The sequence below is a fragment of the Rhodnius prolixus genome, unplaced genomic scaffold (genome assembly GCF_049639745.1).
Source record: "Rhodnius prolixus isolate KJV_2025 unplaced genomic scaffold, Rpr scaffold_6, whole genome shotgun sequence".
NCBI classification, from domain to species: domain Eukaryota; kingdom Metazoa; phylum Arthropoda; class Insecta; order Hemiptera; family Reduviidae; genus Rhodnius; species Rhodnius prolixus.
In genome coordinates, this window is record NW_027411634.1 from 20,356,251 (window position 1) to 20,375,691 (window position 19,441).

The 19,441-nt window shown below is 31.0% G+C and overlaps 1 protein-coding gene across 3 annotated transcripts; it reads left to right on the forward strand.

Annotated features, from left to right (window-relative positions):
* The first annotated feature begins 80 nt into the window (after positions 1–80).
* LOC141460442 (uncharacterized) lies at positions 81–18,009 on the forward strand. 3 transcript variants are annotated; one of them, XM_074140432.1, is made up of 14 exons: positions 81–210; positions 305–468; positions 549–688; positions 771–903; positions 1,411–1,482; positions 3,252–3,469; positions 4,478–4,664; positions 7,191–7,299; positions 10,324–10,431; positions 11,063–15,537; positions 15,610–15,758; positions 15,911–16,002; positions 17,046–17,106; positions 17,674–18,009. In XM_074140432.1, exons 2-14 carry the CDS (start codon positions 403–405, stop codon positions 17,717–17,719), a joined length of 5,856 nt encoding a protein of 1,951 aa, XP_073996533.1. In that variant the 5' UTR covers positions 81–210; positions 305–402; the 3' UTR covers positions 17,720–18,009. The 3 variants fall into 3 exon arrangements, with proteins under 3 accessions (XP_073996533.1, XP_073996535.1, XP_073996534.1); XM_074140434.1 differs by having other exon boundaries at positions 7,191–7,257; XM_074140433.1 differs by having other exon boundaries at positions 88–210; positions 351–468.
* Positions 18,010–19,441: the final 1,432 nt, after the last annotated feature.

Consider the following 19,441-nt stretch of genomic DNA (forward strand, 5'->3'; position numbering starts at 1 on the left):
ACAATACACTAAAGACTAAATCATAATATATTCCGATGAAGTGAAGTATCGAATACAAGATCGATTCTAATATAGTACGCTGGTTATCTGCAGTGAAGCCAACGTAAACTTAATCAACATTCAGTACGAGGTCATTCTGACAGAGATCGGTGCAAACTTTACTGGACACCAGAAAGTCAAACATGTGGCAATAATGAACCAAAGTCTCAGGTGATTATTTTAATGATATCAATAAGTCAGTAGCCCATTGAACTTTTATACTGAATTTAAAAGGCCTTACTTGTGTTTTTATTCAAATTTTTAGCTCACGTTCTGTATGAATATTCTAATTTGTATCCTGTTTCCATCAGATCCCACACCAATTATATAACAATATCGAGTTATAGATAACTGAAAATCAGGATGGATGAAGTATTAGAAGAAAACATTTATGGTGAAAGAACAATCGAAACTCTTGAAGAAATGACTGTTAGTTGCTGTCTAAAAAACCATAGAAAACATATCACCTTGAATATAAGCTTAATGTTTATATTGTTTAATGGCTACAGGAGCTGTCTCTTGTTGATGAATCTTGGAGTGAATTATTAGATCCAGATGTAGAATCGAAGTATCAATGGGATGACTCTCCTTTGTCTGAAGATCTTCGCAGGCTTGACGAAGAACAAAAACAGCATATTGCTGACGCTAGGTCTGTTGCTTTAAAATAGTCATTTTTTCTTAAGGAATAGCCTTGTAGATAGTAGTTTAAATGATTTGATAATTAATTTTAGAGCTTGGGTGGATGAAGAGGTAGCAATGGACGAAATGTTGCGTAAAGATATTGCTGAATTACAGTTGGCTATAAACAAAAATCTTAGCATTGAAACGATGCAGAAAGATGATAATTTACAACTTACTTCAACGGTCAGTGATTTTCTTTGTTTGTGATTCATAATTCATTTACCTAAGTTTTCATTAATAGCTAGGAAGTATTCACCGTATTTTTTGATGAATTTTCTTAATGTCGCAAACTTTCCTAGGAAATTATATGTTTCCCTAATGTCATTTTCTAATATTAAAAGATAACCATTTTATCGCCAGAATTGAATCAGGCCATTTGGAATCATTCAATCGAACATTTTTGTTATTTTAATGTACAAATTTGTGTTGTCCTTCCTTTATTGATTAATGTTGGGTTCTAATAACACATTAGTAGTTATGAGTTAGAAAAATGCCGTAAATATTGAATTAAGAGATTTGAGTGAACTGGCAATACTGTAGCACTTTAAATTGTACTTTTTCTCTCGCCAAGTGGATGTGAACTGCAGCCTCTTCGAGAAAACAACCATAGTTTATCCTAGATAGTAATAAATATCTGTAGAGCAAAATAATTAGGTCGCCAGATATTGAGTGATTTTTTTATGTTAACAGATGACTGCTGAAATATCTCCAGAGACTGAAGAGAAGATGAATGAATTGGAGAACAAAATTAAACATTTACAGGTAATTATTGTTACTATTGTATTAGGTTTTTAAAAAGAAAAACTTCTTTGTTTGCCTTTCCAAATTACATCGAAACACTTTTCAGAACGTATAATTTGATAATTTTAAATGTGGCGTTTAGTTATTAGTCATCGTCGTTGTGTATTTTGTTATGGTAATGTGCAATTTTTTAATTTGTAGGTTACGTAGAATTTTGAAAGCTATCTTATCAATGAAGTCTTAAATTGAACTATCAGTTAATTGGAATAGAAATGTTTCTAATTTTATTTGTGAAACCAGAATGACAATTTACATAATAACTTTTGTGGGTTATGTGCTACGGAAAGTTTGTGATGATATCTTGAAGGAACCAGAATATGGTTTTGCGTATGTTGTCAAAAAAAATTGAATATAAGAATGTCGTTAGTATTGTGAACAGGATTCCCGAGTTCTGAGGGTGATTTTACACTACCTTTTCTGTTGGAGGATGAACATTGTTTATTAATAAGTCAGGAAGTAAATTTATGAGCAATGAAATAATTTTACGGATTGTAGGACTTGATTGAGTGATGAAATTGCTGCGTGTTGGTATGTAAAGGTACTTGTGGATGATTACTTCAGGTCGTGATGTTGTTGCTAAGGTTTTTTGGAGCATGTGGGATGATGTAGAAGATTTTTCCGTAGGTGGCGGTTTTTCTTTGATATTTGGAGGGACTGATGACGGGGACATTGTCGAGTGCATGCAACTCAAGGTTCCATGACTCTATTTGGAAAACTATGTGCACTGACACATTATGCACATTTATGGGCTAGATAGCACTAGTTATTTTGTTAATCTATTGTGCAGTTGGATAATTTTTAATACTGCACAGCAAGAGGAGAGTTCTTATTGATTTCCTATTAACTGTAAGAATAAGGTACTCCACGCAGAATAACTGAATAGAAGGAATCTGAATCTGAACCTTTTGGATGAGTTATTTTTTGTTGTTGCATTGTTTTGTATGAGGAAGGTCTGATTTGGGGAAAAGTTTTATTTATATCCCTGTTATTTCTTAAAAAATATTGGAGAAGTTTTCAATGATTGAGTGTCATGTTTGTACTTATTGATTTAATGTAGCAAGATAGAGTGTTTATTTTATAATTTCTGCTGGATGGATTTGTACATTGTATCGCTGAGCAACCGTTTATTTTTATAATGTTGAGATTCATTAGGGTTTGTGCTAAATATATTTTTGATTCAATTTGATACTGTGTTCGCCCAGATCTATTTAGATTATATTTGAGGTTGATTCATGTTTTTCGATATCCCACTCAGTCAGATGAAAAATTTTTAATAAAGTTAACTTGCTTTTTAGTCCAGCTATTATTTTCTTTATTTTTTCTCTTGTTTACTTTGTAGTAAATATAATTGCGAAAATAAAAAAAAAGATTTCAGTTCGTAAAACGGCTACACTGATCTGCATTTAGTTTTTTAATTACATATTTGATTTTAATTACTCTTGACAGATTTGTGATTTGTACAGAGCATGCGCGTTAGAGTTGAAAGATGAGTTAATTTTTTAGAATTGCGCCTTCTCCGCACAATCACAAAGTAAGCAAAGGCTCTAAAGGATCAACCCTATTGATATTTAGGCTATTTTCTCAATATCTTTTATTTTTGTTTTTAACTTATTATGAAACATTATTTTTGTAAAAACTGATTAATTCTTTTAAAATACTTCTTTTATCTGTACTATAATGCAATGATTTTTTATTTTTTCTAAATGATTGAAAAGTACCTTTTATTTTAGAACATGCTAGATGAGAAATCACAAAAAGTAATAGAAGTATCTGAAATGTATACTGAAATATTAAATAAATTGAATGAAAGACGGGAAAGATCTTTATCGACTGATAGGGAATTTAAAGCATCTTTTGCTAGAATTAAAAAAGATTATGCCGAAGTTGAAGCTTTATTAAAATCAGAAATTGAAAGGCAAAAAGCTAGGGCGAAGCAACAGCAATTCAAGTAAGATTTTTAATGGTTATTTTATTTATTTATTTTTTGTTATTTATATTCTAGATTAACAGTTGTTCATTTTAAATTCGCACAAGTTTTTGGTTAAATGTTGTCGCACGAATCTCCTCACCAAGCTCGAGCTTTTAAATAACCAAGTACCAGGTAGCATTATCAGAATGTCACTTCTAAATTCAGGCACTAATGGATGACTTAACAACTAAAAGTTTATACACAAGCATCAGCGACTGCTACTCTCCGAAATACTGTTCATAGTTCTTAATTATACCAGAAAATGCATTAACTAATGAATGAATGAATAATTTTTATTTAACATTTGAGTATATACATATGTACATAAGGAGTTCCAGTATAATACTATAACCTCCAAAATATCTATTGTTACAAAATAAAAGTACAAGTAAATAATGAGGGGAAAAACGATGAAAAACCCTCAGCCTATGCATTAACTAATCTTGTCACTCTTAGAGATAAGAATATAAGAAGGCAAGTTTGATTTATTCCCAATGCAGTGTTTATTGGAAACCCAAATAAACTGTCTGGATGTTATTTTAATTCAGTTTCTATTCCGAGGAAGCCCCAGAACCAGCGGGGAGTCGCTGTTAGAATAACAACTATCAGATACTACTTAAAATTATTTTATTTTATTTAAAATAATGTATGCTCTCGTGGAAGCCTAATTGTCCAACATTATACACATTCTTTTTTTGATTGGATGTTTCTCTTCTGAAAAACATTAGAAATTTTGTTTCTTATTATCATAAACATGTTTTGGCCTTAGTCGATTTTTGCCTTCCTTCAGAATATTTATATAGCAGTCTGAGATCGTCATCTGGCTCAAATCAAACTTAAGGCAGGAAATATTCTGAGGTATTGAATGTGTGTTGTATGATTCCCAAAGCCCTGTAAATAATTTAAAATGCGTGATTATTTATTTATTTTCTAATTATGCGCAATCTTCATTTGATTGTATAAAGTGAATATTGTTTATTCATGTAGATTAACTGAAAAGGAAATTGAAGTTTCTGAATTAAGGCAAGAAAGAGAAGATCTATTAAATTCTAAATCAGCAATTGAAGCAAAATACAAAGAAAGTACGGCTACCATAGAATCATTAAATAAGGAATTATTAAAACTTGAAATTGAATTGAAAAATGTTAAAGCAGAAAATGACTCGCTCAAAAAGGTAAATAGTTAAAACACTTTAGATTTACCTTTTTTTTATATTTTTCTTACAGTTAAGGCGAACTTTTATGGGCAGCCATTTTATTTATGTTGTTATGAAGGGGCTCAATAAAAGAAAAATAGAATTTCGGTGTTACGATAATTTTATTATTTAAAAAAATTTATTGTGTGCATGTTGTGGTGTTTATGTAATTGGTATTTGTTAGCATAACTTCATGTTTATATCAATACAAAATTTAAGAACAGCACCAGAAGTAAATATTCATTCTTATTAAAAAAAGAAAAAGAAAAAAAAATGAGATTACTTTTATGTTAGTATTAGATTACGAGGGTCGTTTGAGAAGTCCGTGCAAAGTCAGAGAGATAGCACTACTGGCGCGTATCGAGGTTATGTTTAGTTAGTAGCATCTCTTGGAAGAACACACACCAAGTTTCAGCCAGATCGGTCTATTTCTTTGTGTTTGGCATTCGTTTGAGTCGAGGAAGTCGAGTGATTTTCAAAAAATGGACAAAAAAGAATTTCGTGTGTTGATTAAACACTACTTTATGAAAGGCAAAACGCCTCAGGAGACTAAAGAGAAGCTTGATAAACATTATGGTGACTCTGCACCTTCGATTAGAACAGTTTATAAGTAGTTTCAAAATTTTCGGAGTGGCCATATGGGCACAAGTGACGCTGAACGTTCTGGACGCCCTGTTGAGGTTACTACACCAGAAATCATTGATAAAATCCATGATATGGTGATGGATGACAGAAGAGTGAAGGTGCGTGAGATTGCTAGTGCGGTGGGCATCTCGAATGAACGGGTACATAATATTTTGCATCAACATTTAAACATGACAAAGCTATGACCAAAAACGAAATCGTGTGAAGTGTTGCAAGGACGGTTTGCAGCTGTTCCAGAAGAATCCGCATGACTTTAAGCGTCGTTTCGTCACTGTGGATGAAACATGGATACATCACTACACTCCTGAGACCAAAGAACAATCTAAACAATGGGTTACCAAGGGGGAATCTGCGCCAAAAAAGGCGAAGACCGTTCCTTCGGCCGGAAAGATTATGGCGACTGTCTTTTGGGATTCGCAAGGAATAATCCTCATCGACTATCTGGAAAAGGGTAAAACTATTACAGGTGCATATTATTCATCGTTATTGGACCGTTTGAAAACCGAGCTGCAAGAAAAACGCCCACGATTGGCCCACAAAAAAGTCCTTTTCCATCACGACAACGCACCAGCTCACACCTCAGCAGTTGTGGTCGCAAAATTAATGGAAATAGGGTTCCAACTCGTTTCACATCCCCCCTATTCTCCAGACTTGGCTCCCTCGGACTACTATTTGTTCCCCAATATGAAGAAATGGCTGGCGGGAAAAAGATTTTATTCAAATGAGGAGGTGTTTGCAGAAACGAATGGCTATTTTTCAGACTTGGACAAATCCTATTATTCGGAAGGGATCAACAAACTAGAGCAGCGTTGGACGAAGTGTATAAGCCTAAAAGGAGACTATGTTGAAAAATAAAAAAGGTTTACCCCAAAAAATTAAGTAGTTTTTATTTTTGCACGGACTTTTCAAACGACCCTCGTAGGTATTCCAACAGTCAATTTATCTATTACATACAAATAAACAATCATTTGATAACTGTGTTTAAAAACATGTTCGTAGTGAGGCGAATGTTTCGATAACCCAATTTTTACATTCGTAATTTCAAGAGCCTTAGAATGAGCAAAAATAATCATTCTTCTTTCAATGATTTCTGGTTGGAGAAAGCGAATTCAATTGAAATTGAAAATAACGTACTAAATGCAATAACACATTCAAAAATGTTAACATGTGTCACATTTATTTCACATTAACAGAAATTATGGTTTTGATTTCCTTATTACCAGCAACAAATAATCTTTTGGAAAATTTGAATATTATCGTATATCGTTATTAGAAGTATTAATATTGAAGGATAAGTATAAATAGGAAATCCTTCATTGAGAATCCTTATGAATCTAAAGCTGCTTAGAATCCTTATGAATTTAATGCTGCTTATCCTCAACTTGTTTAAATCGCCCCTGATTTTTAGGTGTAAACTATTGCAGTTTATAGAGACAAGTTTCAAGGGTTTTATATGTTTTTAATTAGTTTTATTCTCTCTCTTTCTAAAGTTTTTGATTGCGTCAATCATAATCTAATTCTATAAAAATTGAATCCTCTGGCATTTTTAAATCCGCCGGCTTTTTTTTTTTTTTTTTTTGCGGTATGTTCAGAACACATTCCCATAATAATAATAATAATAATTTTAAAAAACCTAAAAACATATAATGGTAAAATTAGAGACAGGTTCCATAATCATAAAAGTAATAACCTAACCTACGTTTAATACGTTTATTAAGTTGGAATAATTATATAATGTTAGCAGCAATAGTTATTGTAACAAAAGCTAACATATTTGTTTCATGTTTTGGTGATAATATATAAATTTGTTTCTGTTTTAAGTATATGTAAATTACTTTTTTTAAAAAATATTATTTTTAGGAGAAAGAAAATGCTGAAGATTTGACGAGCTTAAGGGATAGACTAGCACTTCTTGAGGAGGAAAAAGGTAACCTTCAGTTGCAAGTCATAGATCTAGATGAAATAAAAGGTAAAATAATGCATTTGTATACTCTCTAAAACAAAAACAAAACAATAAAAATAAAATAATATTTCGCAAATTTTTTTTTTTACAAATCCAAGTAACCTGGTTTTTAACATGTTATTTAGCTACTAATGCTGTGGGATGTTGCAAAGGAAAAAAATAAAAATAAAGTAATTCGGTGAGCATCTTATCTGTGGTTTAATTATCCCCTATTATTTTGTTCAATAAAGTAAACAATGTTTCTTGTTAATCTAATTTATTGATATATTTTTTTTATAAGTTTTACTAGAGTAATAGTAAATAAAATAATTAAATGATTTCTTAGATTTGGGACTATTGCTAATATTTAATTTACTTAACGTGCTGGGGGAAATCATTTAGTCGAAACAAACCTTAGTTGTGCTAATTAAATATTTAGAAGTCTAAATTCCGAAAAATAAGCTTAGCAAAAGAATTCATTGTACCAACTATCAGTTGGCCTGTTTAATTAAAGTTTCCAAAATGTTACAAACTTTTAACAGATGTAAGTGAAAATTTTAGAGAATAGACCTGATTAATGTAACTTTTACGTATAATACCTTTTTTTTTTTATGCCCCTAAGTTATTTAACATTTAATTACTTAATGCTCTAGTCTAGTTGATAGATTGTGAATTCAACTTATAGAAATTCAAATTAATAGTAACTATGTGCTAAACTAGTCATGAAAGCACGTGTAGAGATAATAATAACTTTTTAGACCTTCGCTCTTGAATAAGTAACACTAGGAGACCGAAATGATACAAATATTATGATGTATTCTAACTAATTAAATACTAAGAACTAATAAAATAACTGTAAATGTTATGTCTATTAATAATTGTTCTGTTGGACTAGGGACAAAGAAAATTTCACCCTTTTAAATTTTTCTTATTGCTTGCCCTCTTATTAATCTTATTGAAATGAAACAAGTATCAATTTTGAAATCATCTAGGTTCAAAAAAGAGGGTTTTTTTTTGTTTCTTTATACTTTTGGCTATCGCTCGAGTTTAATGCGAATCCTCACTCATATAAATTGTTGGAGGCTCGAAGTTTATATTTAGTGTGTCTTCCTCTACCTTAACATCAATTGTACTTGATTTGCTAAATATCGTAAGTGAGAGAGAATGATTGATGATCTTTACTCTCCTGTCCTTGAGTCTACTTCGATGGCTCTTATCTATGTATGGTTACTTATATACTACATCCGACATAGCATGCTCCGTATGAGCTGCGGTTTCCAACCACACATATTTTTAAATTTACACATGTAAATTAATGACTATTTTTATAGACGGCCTTTACTTACAACTACCATATTAGGTGTCGTGAACGGAGGCGACTAGCATGCTTACTTTAGAATTAAAATCTCATATTAACCATTAAATAAAATCCAAGGCCTTGACTGAGAATCGAACCGAGTATCACAATAATTCATAGCTTTGTGGGCCTTGCCTCTAACCGCTCAGCTACCGTGGGCAATTTGCAGAAACTACTCAGACAACCTCAAAACGAATATTTCTGGTAATGTCTCAAAATGTAAAATCTTTATGATTGCCTTTACTTTATAGTATTAGTCGAGTAAAAGAAAATAATGATTAGACTATAGAGGCTCTTAGTGATTAAAGGTTATTTGGCCCAGTAATTTGAATAATTACTCTCAAAACTTTCCTTTAAAGTTCTGGCAGTGTTTTAAAAGTTTCGGGGTGTTCATTTAAGATTTCCCCGGTGGAGTTAGAGCAATGACACACCTTCTCTATAGAGGTGCCACCTAGGGACGCACACTTCTCCAATCTCTTTTAAACTTTATTGTTGAAAAGAGATGGAAGTCCAATGGTGCGAGGTCGGACAAATTTGGACAACTTTTGGTGACCATGCTGTGTCTCTTGGTTTTGATGATAGCCTCCCGCAATTTCCATTAGCAGTACCTCAGAGATCATGATACCCTTTGCTCAGGTAATCCATCCAATACTATTCCATGCTGGTCCCAAAATACTGAGTGAGCCTGGAATTGGAGTTGTTCGGACCGAAGTCCGACCACATTTGAATTGATCATACCAGTTCTTGACTACATCATATGATGTGAAATTATCACCATAAATCTCTTTCATCTCATCGAATTTTTCGATTGGTGTTCGTCCTTCCAAGGAGAGCAACTTAATGATTGCTCTGTATTCCACTGGGTCCATTATCAAACCAATTCTTCGCCTATAAAAAATCAAGACCGTTATCAGTTCTGAGTTGCAAAGTGGCACATAAACTACAGAGACTTTTATTTTAATTATAGATTAATTTTCCTAGTTATCTCACGATTCATTGCCTGAGCGGTACCTTTGTTCCTAGTCATACATTTGGAGACATTAAAATGGTAACAATAACATAAATAATAACCTATATCAGTGAAAGGTTAAGCTAGCTGAATGGTTAGCGAATACTGAATTCCAATGCGGAGATCAAGGGTTCGAATCTAGCTGCTGGCCCATGGATTTTTCTTTTCCCAGAAAATTCGCTTGCACATAGGTTTTGGAGATAATTAAACTTACAAAAGATTTCATAATATGAATTACTCTCAAAGCATCTAAATATTAAAGCCGATTAACTGTGAAATTTAAATCTGGAAATAAATAAAGGATAAAAACAAGCATTGGTCAAACTAGCTGAAAATTAAGTACAGCTCTTTTTGTTCAGAAAACTTTTTTATTCATTGCCATTATCATACCATGCAAGTAAATATTAATGCACCAGATTATGGTGAACAAAATTATTAAACTCAATTTCCATTTTGTTAAAATGCTTTGTTTTTGTTTTGATATATAGGTGGTGGTCGCTTGAAAAGGGATTATAATAAATATATATATATATATATATATTATATAATTTCTTATGAATCGCTTTTTAATAGGGATAAATAATTTGGATATAAAGTAATTGTTTAAAGATTTTTGTAGATATTTATGGTTAAATGTAATGTTTAAATAATTGATTTTTTGTTTTAAATTTTTTTTTTCTTAAAGAAGCTGCAACTGTAACACAGAAAAAGCACCTTGATTTGGAAAATTCTTTTACTGAATTGAAAAATTCTACAAGTTTTTTGGAGAATGAAAATAATAGAATTATATCGAGTATGTATAATATCCAGTAATTTAATAATGAGTTATTTAATATAGTTATAACACTTTAAACATCTTGGCAAGAAGTTTTTTGTTTATCTCTTTGTGGTTAGCAAATTGCATGATTTTTATATTTATATCTCTTTCAACAAAAACTTAGTTTTAAATTTATTTTATCTTATTTTATTTATTTATTTATTTTTTGTAGCTTTGCAGCCCATGTTGGGTTCTATCTTCCTTAGTAATTCCTCCACTCCTCTCACTGCCTCTCTCTATAACCTTACATCTCATCTGGTTATAACCAGCATTGCAGTATACGCCTCAACTTCACCAGACCATCCACTTCTAGGTCACCGAGTTTCTTCTTTTAGGTTTATTTCTGTATAACTTACTAGATATACTATTCCTGTCCATGCGTTCTTATATGTCCTTGCCAATCAAATCTTTTCCGTTTAATTTCTGCTAATATGTCTGGCGATGAATATAGCTCACTTTTTATTTTTATTTTTCAAACTTCGTTAACCAGTTTAAGATCAATTATTTCACCAGTTTTAGTTAATTGAATTGTTTTCATTTTTTTTTATTTATTTAAAGGACCATATCTTTCAAGTAAGATATTTAATTATTTTTATGTTCATTTTAGATTACGAAAAAGCAGAAGCAAAAATAAAAGAACAGCAAATAATTATTGAAAATTTCCTTAAATCTGCCCAACAATCAGAAGAACAAAAGATTATAGCAATTATGAGGTCTGTCGAATTAGAGGAACAACTTTCATTTAGAGAGAAAGAAATTTCACAATTAAAAGAAAGTTTTACAAAATTAGAGACACAAAGTGACCATCATATGAAAACTGAAGATATTTTAAGTATACCTAATGATGAATTATTAGAGAGAGTAAAAATATTAGAGCATATAAAAATGCAAAGTGATGAATTAATTGAAGAACTTAAAGGTCAATTAACAGTAGTTGAAAATACTTTAAAAAATTATCAATCCGAAAATTTAAGTTTAAAGGATACATTGGATGGATTGTATATTGAAAAGGATAAACTAGAAAAAGATTTAATTGAAATTAAGTCAAAGGAAAGATCAATCAAAAGTGAGATGACAATGACAAGTAGCGGTAGTCCAGCAACACAAGTACCAGAATCTGATCCACTTTATCATAAATTTAAAAAAGTAGTAGCAAATTATAAATTAAAGACAAAATTATGTCAAGACTTAGAAGTTAAATTAGAGAACATTACGGCTGAATTAGCCGATAAAGATAGTCTTATCAATAAAATTACTTCTGAAAAGCAACAACTTGAAGAATACTTATCTTCATCAAATTTATATATAAATGAATTATCTAGTACCATTGAAATGAAAACTGATAAGATAAAGAAATTGATATCTGTAGTTGAAAAACTGTGTAGCATTGATGAAGGTGTATTAGGAGAAGATGCAGATTCTGCTGTACTTAATTTAGAAAAATGGAACAATACGAAGGAAGCAAATGTTCAATTGGTTCAACAGCAAATGAATACAGTTTTATTCAATGTAGCTAAACTCGAAGATGAAATAGAAGAAATGAAAAAATCTATAAAAGAAAGAGACGATGCTATATCTGAATTAGAAGATGAACGTACAAGACTATCTGATGTGGTTACAATTAATGAAAAAGAATTAGAAATGTTAAGAGCCATGTATGACAAAGTTTCAGAAAAAAATGAACATTTTTATACAGATTTAATGAGTATTGAAAGAGAAATGGCCAGTGGTAAAACTGAACTTTTATCACGTTTAGAAGTTGTTACACAAAATTATGATAAATGTTTACTTAATTTACAAGAAAGAGAAAATTATATAGAAACATTAGAACAAGATATAGTTACCATGAAATCTAAAATGTATAATATAGAATCTGGAATGGATGAAAGGCAAAGAATATTAAAAGAAACTTCTGATCAATTGATGGCCAAATTTCAAGCAGCAGAAATTATGAATCAAACTTTTGAAAAATATAAAAGCGAAGTAGAAAGTAAAATTGGAACATTAAAAGGGCAGAAAAGAGAAGCAGAAGAGAATGAACTATTACTGAAAGAAGAAATAATAAAATTGAAAACGGATCGTGATTTTACAATGAACGAAAAGGAAGACTGTGAACGGAAAATTGAAGAATTGATACAAGAAAACGAAACATCTCAGTCGCAAATATTAGCAATGAAATCTGAATTAGATACCCTTAGAGATATTAGAAATTCATATAATACTACTTTAGATAAAATTGAAGAATTAAATTCTGAATTAACTCAAACTGCCCTTAGTTTTGAACTTAAAAATCAACGCTTGGAAATGTTGGAACAGGAAAGGATGGAATTAGTTAATAAGTTAAGTGATTTAGAAGATGCGTACACAGATTTAGAAGGAAAACTAGAAGAATATGTCGAAGTTAACAATAATCTAAAAAATGAAATCAATTCGAAATTAGAAAATTTAAAACAATTGGAAAATGAAAATTCAGATAATATGAATAGAATTAGATGTTTGGAGCAAACATGCCACGAGCTAGAAGGAAAACTTACAATTTGTACGAATGAAAATTTCATTTTAAATAGTGAAATGAATTTGAAAACAGAGAAATTAGTAAAACTAGAACATGAATTAGTGGAAATTACAGAAAAATGTAATTGTTATGAACATTCCTGCAGTGAATTAGGTAGAAAATTCCAAGAATGTACAGATAGAAATAACAATTTGGAAAGTGAACTAATTGCTAAAAATAGAAATCTATCAGAAGCAAATCAAAAATTATTTGATTTACAAACAAAATTAGTAGAATCTGAGGCTATGTGCGCATCATTACAAGATGAACTAACTAAAATGGAAACAGATTTACAATGTGTTAGAGTTTTACAAGAGGAAAATAGACTGCAACATAATAAAGAAGAGACAGGACCTGTGGAAAGCCAAGCAATGAGCGTATTTACCTGGACAGATCAAGGTGCTGCTGCTCCAGATAATCCATTCGGGGATATTAAAGATGAAGAGGATGGTTGGGGATGGATGGCACAGGAAGCCACATTGGAACATGATCATAAACATTCTGAAGCGCTTAAAATACAAGAATTAACCAGTAAATTGAGTAAAGTCACCGAAGAAAAAGATCAATATTTAAATGAACTTATTTCAACAAAGACTAAATGCCAAAAACTAATGAAAAAAATAAAAGAAATTAAAACTATCAACGAGAATTTAGAAAAAGCAAAAAATGTTGGACTTTCTGACTTAGATTTCGCTATACAAGAAGAACTAAGGGCAGAGAATGACAAATTACAGGCAAAAGTTAATGAATTGAATTCTCAGATTTCCGTACTAAAAACTGAAAAAGATTCCATGACAAAAAGGTTAGATATACTTATTTCAGCAAATGAACAATTGGTAGATCTTAAAGAAAGGCAAGATTTAGAGGTGCAAATGTGGCAGAAAAAGAGTAATCAATTGACGAATGAAGTAAAATTTCTAAAATCGTCCTTGGAATCTAAGGAAGGAAATTTAGATGATAAAATGCCAGATCAAATTGCAATACTCATCAACGAAAACAATGAATTAAAACTGATTTTAGAAGCTAAAAAACGTGAATTGGAAGCAAAAACTAAAGAAATTGATTGGGAATTACCAGAGAAATTTGCTGCTTTATCTTGTGAAAATGAAGAATTAATTGCTGTTTTAAATTTACAAAAAAGTGAACATGAGTCAAAACTGAATGAATATATTCAAAACTATAATGGTTTAGAAGCTGAAAAAGAAAAACTTTTACACAAACTACATTTAAAAGAGCAACAAATCCATGATCTTTCTTTAAACGTAGTCGATTCAGAACTATCTGCAAAGTATGCCGCCCTTGTTGTAGAATATGAAAATATTAAAGTTCTTCTAAATGCTAAAGAAATGGAATTAAAGGAAAGTATTCGACAGAAAGAGCAACAGGTAGTTACAAAACTTGCAGTGGACTTTACTCAACAAACAGATTTTATCGAAAATACTCTTTCCGTGCAAGAAAGTGGACAACATCTTAAAATGTTCAGTTTTGAAGATAATCAAGAAGAAAACAAAATTTCAAAAGAACTTCAGATAAACAAAGAACTGGGAGATCTAAAAGCAAGAGTGCAGTCTTTAACTGAAGAAAAAGTTGGTCTAGAAAACTATATATTTAGATTAGAAGAGGAATTACAAATTTTGAGAGGCGCTGAAGAAGAAGCACTTTTAAAAGCCAGCAGAGATAGAGATGACTTATCTGGTCATCTAGAGGACGTAAAAAGAGAAGCTGCACTTTGGAGGCAAAAGGCTGATGAGCTTTTGAATGAAGTGGAGGCAAAAGAGGAACTTTATTATAATTTAATGAAGCATAAAGAAAAGGAATATCAGCAAAATCTGTTGACTACAAGAGAAGAAAATGCCTACTTAGTAAATACTTTATCGACTAAAGAACAATCATTGAAAGAGGTTACAATGGAAGTAGATTTATTAAGATCTGAAGTTGAACGTTTGAAAAACACTTTTTCAGCAGAAAAAAATACGTTGGAAGAAGAAGTAAAAACATTGAAATCACAATCTACCCTAAGTAAAGCTGAAGATAATCCGAACTATTTTAATCAGGTTATCAGTGAACTTCAGGATAAACTTGATGACACTATTAAGGAAACTCTTGCAAAAGAAACCATTATAGAAGATTTGAAGCAAAAAATAACAAGTTATGATGAAGGATATGCATACAAATCTTTGCCAGAAGAAAGATTACAATCTGTTGAAGGAGAGAAAATAATGATTGAGACACTTTTAAAAGAAAGGCAGGCTGAAGTAGAAAGTTTAAGACAGGAACTTACAACTTTGTTGAAACGTAAAGCAGAAACCCAAGAACATGATGATACTATGACAATATTAGAAGATAAAGATAAAGAGATAGGTAGATTAACGAAAAGTGTGGTAGAAATGCAAGAAAGATTATTAAGAATGGAAGAAGGTAAACTAAGGACCAGTATTGAGGACCTACAGAACAGGTTGGACAAAGCACTGTATACAGCACACATCAGTGATGTAAGATGTGAAGAATTAACCCACGAAATTATGCAGGTATTAAATTATTATCTTTTTTTTTTAAATTATTTGAAGAAAGTATTTGCAAAATTTGTTATTTTATAATAGTTACTGGAAGAACGAGATACTTTGCAATTTCGATTAGCCGAGGCGCTGCGAGTAATCGAAAATAACAGTACGAAAGAGGAATCAATTTCCCGTTCATCTTCACCATTACACTCATCACTGCCATCACAATCGTCACCAGTTAATGAAAAGTAAGTGACTGTTCCATTTTTTTTTTTTTTTTTTACGTAAACCATCACGTTATATGTAATCTTGAAGAATAGTCGACATACTTTCGTTATTTACTTAACTTAATAATTACTTAAAAGAAGGTTATTAATTGAACTTGTTTTTGTTGTTTTAGATTGAACAAAATACGACATGAATACGAACGGGACCCTACTGTTCAATTAGAAAGAAAAAGTAGACATATGCAACATATGCAATTATATTCACGTGAGTAAAATACTTTTAATAGCTGCTTTGAGGTAATAATTATTTTAATAAGAGATAAAAGTAATAAATTGTATTAAATTTATTTAAGAAGTGATTTCCAATCAATGATAATAATCATATGAATATTTCGCTCTACAATTGTTTGGTAAATTTAATTTAAGTTGGTCGTCTTAAGGCAATTGGCTTTCTATTAGTTTCATTGAGGTCTAGGATGAACTTTATTTTTATTTTAAAATCTCGAGAATAATGGCGTTTATCAACAAAAATGTTGAAAGAAATAATGAGTGCGCCTCTGTAGATTTTTCGTCGGTAGTATTTTCACCTCAAGAAAATTCTCAGTTCTCAGTGTAGAAGGTTTCTTCAGGGTACTCCTCCAACTTGCTTTGCAGAGTGTTATGGAGGTGTTTGGTTGATACAGGGCCTCCAAGAAATTTCTCTCCGATAGGTAAACAGAGCTTTGAGAACGTCTAAATTTGTAATATTAGATATAATCAAAAGACTAGAATGGATTGGACTCGCAAAAGCAGTTTTCCTCTAATTAGGTGCTCGGAAGAATATTCTAAATCCATCTCTGGTCGGAAGAATATTTACCAGTTGTTCTAAGTGGTCAATGGTTGAAGCCAAGCTGCTTTCAGTACTATACTACCTCTAGATGTTTCAAAATCTTGTAAATAAATCTTTTATTGTTTATTGCCAGAATATTCATGTTGTTTTTTTAACTTTACAATAACAGAATAGAGCAAATCATCATTTTTGACCTTAACTAATGACCTTACAAGTTGATGCGCCAAAAAAATAAATAAAGCAAATCTGGGAAGGCTAGGTGGTTATTTTTCTGCACTCACGTTCAATCAAGTGGTTGTCCTTAGATTGTTTTCTTCATCGTAGAAACCTTACTTGTCCTTTGATGGACAGCAAAATTTGTAATGAGAAAACACTTAACGAAAGCCGGCGGCACTCCAATGATTTCGATATTAAAATAGTAAAGTGTATAATTTAATTAGAAGTAAATAATACTGTATGTTTTCTTTCTGTTGCTACAGCCACTTCAGAAGAATCAACGTCGGCTGACTATGGTTTCTTCAATTGGTTCTTCGGTGGAAGGTAATTAATTCTTTTTTTTTGGTAATTAACTTCCTCTTCTGATTAGTGTCCATGGTGGATATTTTTTAAAAACTATAATGAAAGATTTTAGACTTCGAACCGTCAAGAAGTTTGATTTAGAGATCTAAGTTAATTTGTTTTTAGCCATTATATGTATAATTTACTAATAATTTAAACTAATTTGTGTCGTCACAAAGAGGCTGACGCCATTATTGAAGGCGTTAAACAGGTTATGTGATTAATAAAATTCACACTGCAGAAATTAGAGCTTTAAGCAAGTTAAAAGCATAGAGAATTTATTTAGTTCTCTCTGATAATATTCAGTTCTAGTCCAGCCACAATGATCTTGCGGCCAATAATTCCTTACAAATTATATTAGTTCATCATCACAGCTACAAGTTGTTCAAAGTTTTCTTTATTATTATTACTGTTATTATTATTATTATTATTATAATAATAATTATTATTATTATTATTACTATTACTATTATGCACATAAACTTTGCCATGTATTTTTGTAATATAATTAATACATCATTTCCTAATTATTTGAATTAACTATTTCAGTCCTCAGGGCAGTACGCAACCTCAAAGTCAATCTGAAGAATCATAGCTAAGAGTTTAAATAAAAGAAAATTAGAATTTTATTATTTTAAATGAGAGTTAAATATTCTTAGAAATTGCAAGAGTTAGCTAAAAAAAAATATTTAAAAAACAAAAAAAAATCGCACCTTGTATATCTGTTAATAATATATTTGTATATTATGTAGGTGTAGAAAAGAAATAAATTTATATAACTTTGTACAGAAACTTATGAAGCTTTTATTTTATTATTGTGAAATCAGAAAATAATTTTCTGAAACACTGTACAGGCATTTATTTATTAATATAATTGAACTTGTTTCTGTTTTGTTTTATTTTATTCATTTATTTTTTACAACTTTAAGATTTATTTTTTGTCATTCATTCGCTCATTTTTCTTTTATACTATCAGTATGTTTCAGATACTAAACACTATTTACTTAAGTCAAGTGTTACTTGACACTTTTAAAGACAGAAATAAATGACACTTGTAAACATTGCCATTACATCTCTCGGGTCCAAGTTTTCTGCCCTTAGGTTTTCTAAGAGAGTCTACTGCTCATTGATTTGTTATTACCACCAAAGGAGAATGACGTACTCGTAGGCCGGAAGTTCACAGGAAAAAAAAATTCAAATAATACTAGTTGTAATGACTACCTTCTCAGTGAATTTGAAGCAAAGCAAGTGCAATATAGATATGGATTAGTGTAGAAAAATGTTTTTCCAAATAATAATGACGAAATCATAGATAGTCACTAATTAATAGCAAATTCAAGACAAGTTTTAAGAGCAGTAGAAAGTAGTGCACATTGTGTACAATTAATTTTAGATACGTTAGTCTTTCTGGGACAACATTTTCAAATCAAATTTAATGTTTCAATTGAGATTCAAAAGAGCAGTTGATAAAACAATTTAATGATATTCGTATATTAAATATATTAATTTTAATAGCAAGGATGCTTGCGAACTAATGATATGTAGGCTTATACCAGACTACTGGATGAGCTCATACTTCTTATTCCGCAGAGTGGACTTCCTTGATAGATTGATGAATTGAATAGAAAAGTTGACTTATTGAATACGCTTCTCTGGCTCTTAGCAATATATAGATGGAGCCCATTCATTTTCGAGTTCTTTTACTACTCTAGTAAATACAAAACTCCATATTCCTCTATTATCCTCTCCCGTTTTCTGACAAATCAGTGCAAAGTTAAATAAATAAAATGCTTTATACGGGACAGCTCAATGTAACGACACCTGCACAGAAACGTAATATACTCAGTAAATTGAACAAATTCCATGGTCAAGAGCAGTATTCGAAAGCAGCAATGAGACTGTAGCTGCAGAAGCGCAGTCAAAATTTTAGACAGACAAGACTGGAGAGGTAAGCTAAAGGATGACACGATAGACCTCTGAGAGTACTGGCACAGACTGGCTCTCTCCCAAGATATCTAATCTAATCTAATTTTTATATTAGAGAATTGTGATTAGAATGTAGATAACCGATGGATTCATTTTTCTGTGCAGATAAAGAAAAATAATCCATTTAATGAAGTCTTAGAGCAGGGTTTTCCTTTAAATATGTACTACGATACAATTTGGACTTTTTAATTGCATATTTATGAAAATTTTATTGCTTCATATATTTAGCAGGAAATTCAAGCCCTGAAAAATGAAATTGATGTTTAATTAAGGTACATAGAAACAAGCTTTATACTCTGCAAATGTAGTCACAATGAATTGGTTGAATCCC

Coding starts and splice junctions, on each gene's coding strand:
- LOC141460442 (XM_074140432.1), top strand. CDS start 403: ATGGATGAAGTATTAGAAGAAAACATTTATGGTGAAAGAACAATCGAA. Junction 10,432..11,062: donor AAATAATAGAATTATATCGA/GTATGTATAATA, acceptor TGTTCATTTTAG/ATTACGAAAAAGCAGAAGCA. Junction 15,538..15,609: donor TAACCCACGAAATTATGCAG/GTATTAAATTAT, acceptor ATTTTATAATAG/TTACTGGAAGAACGAGATAC.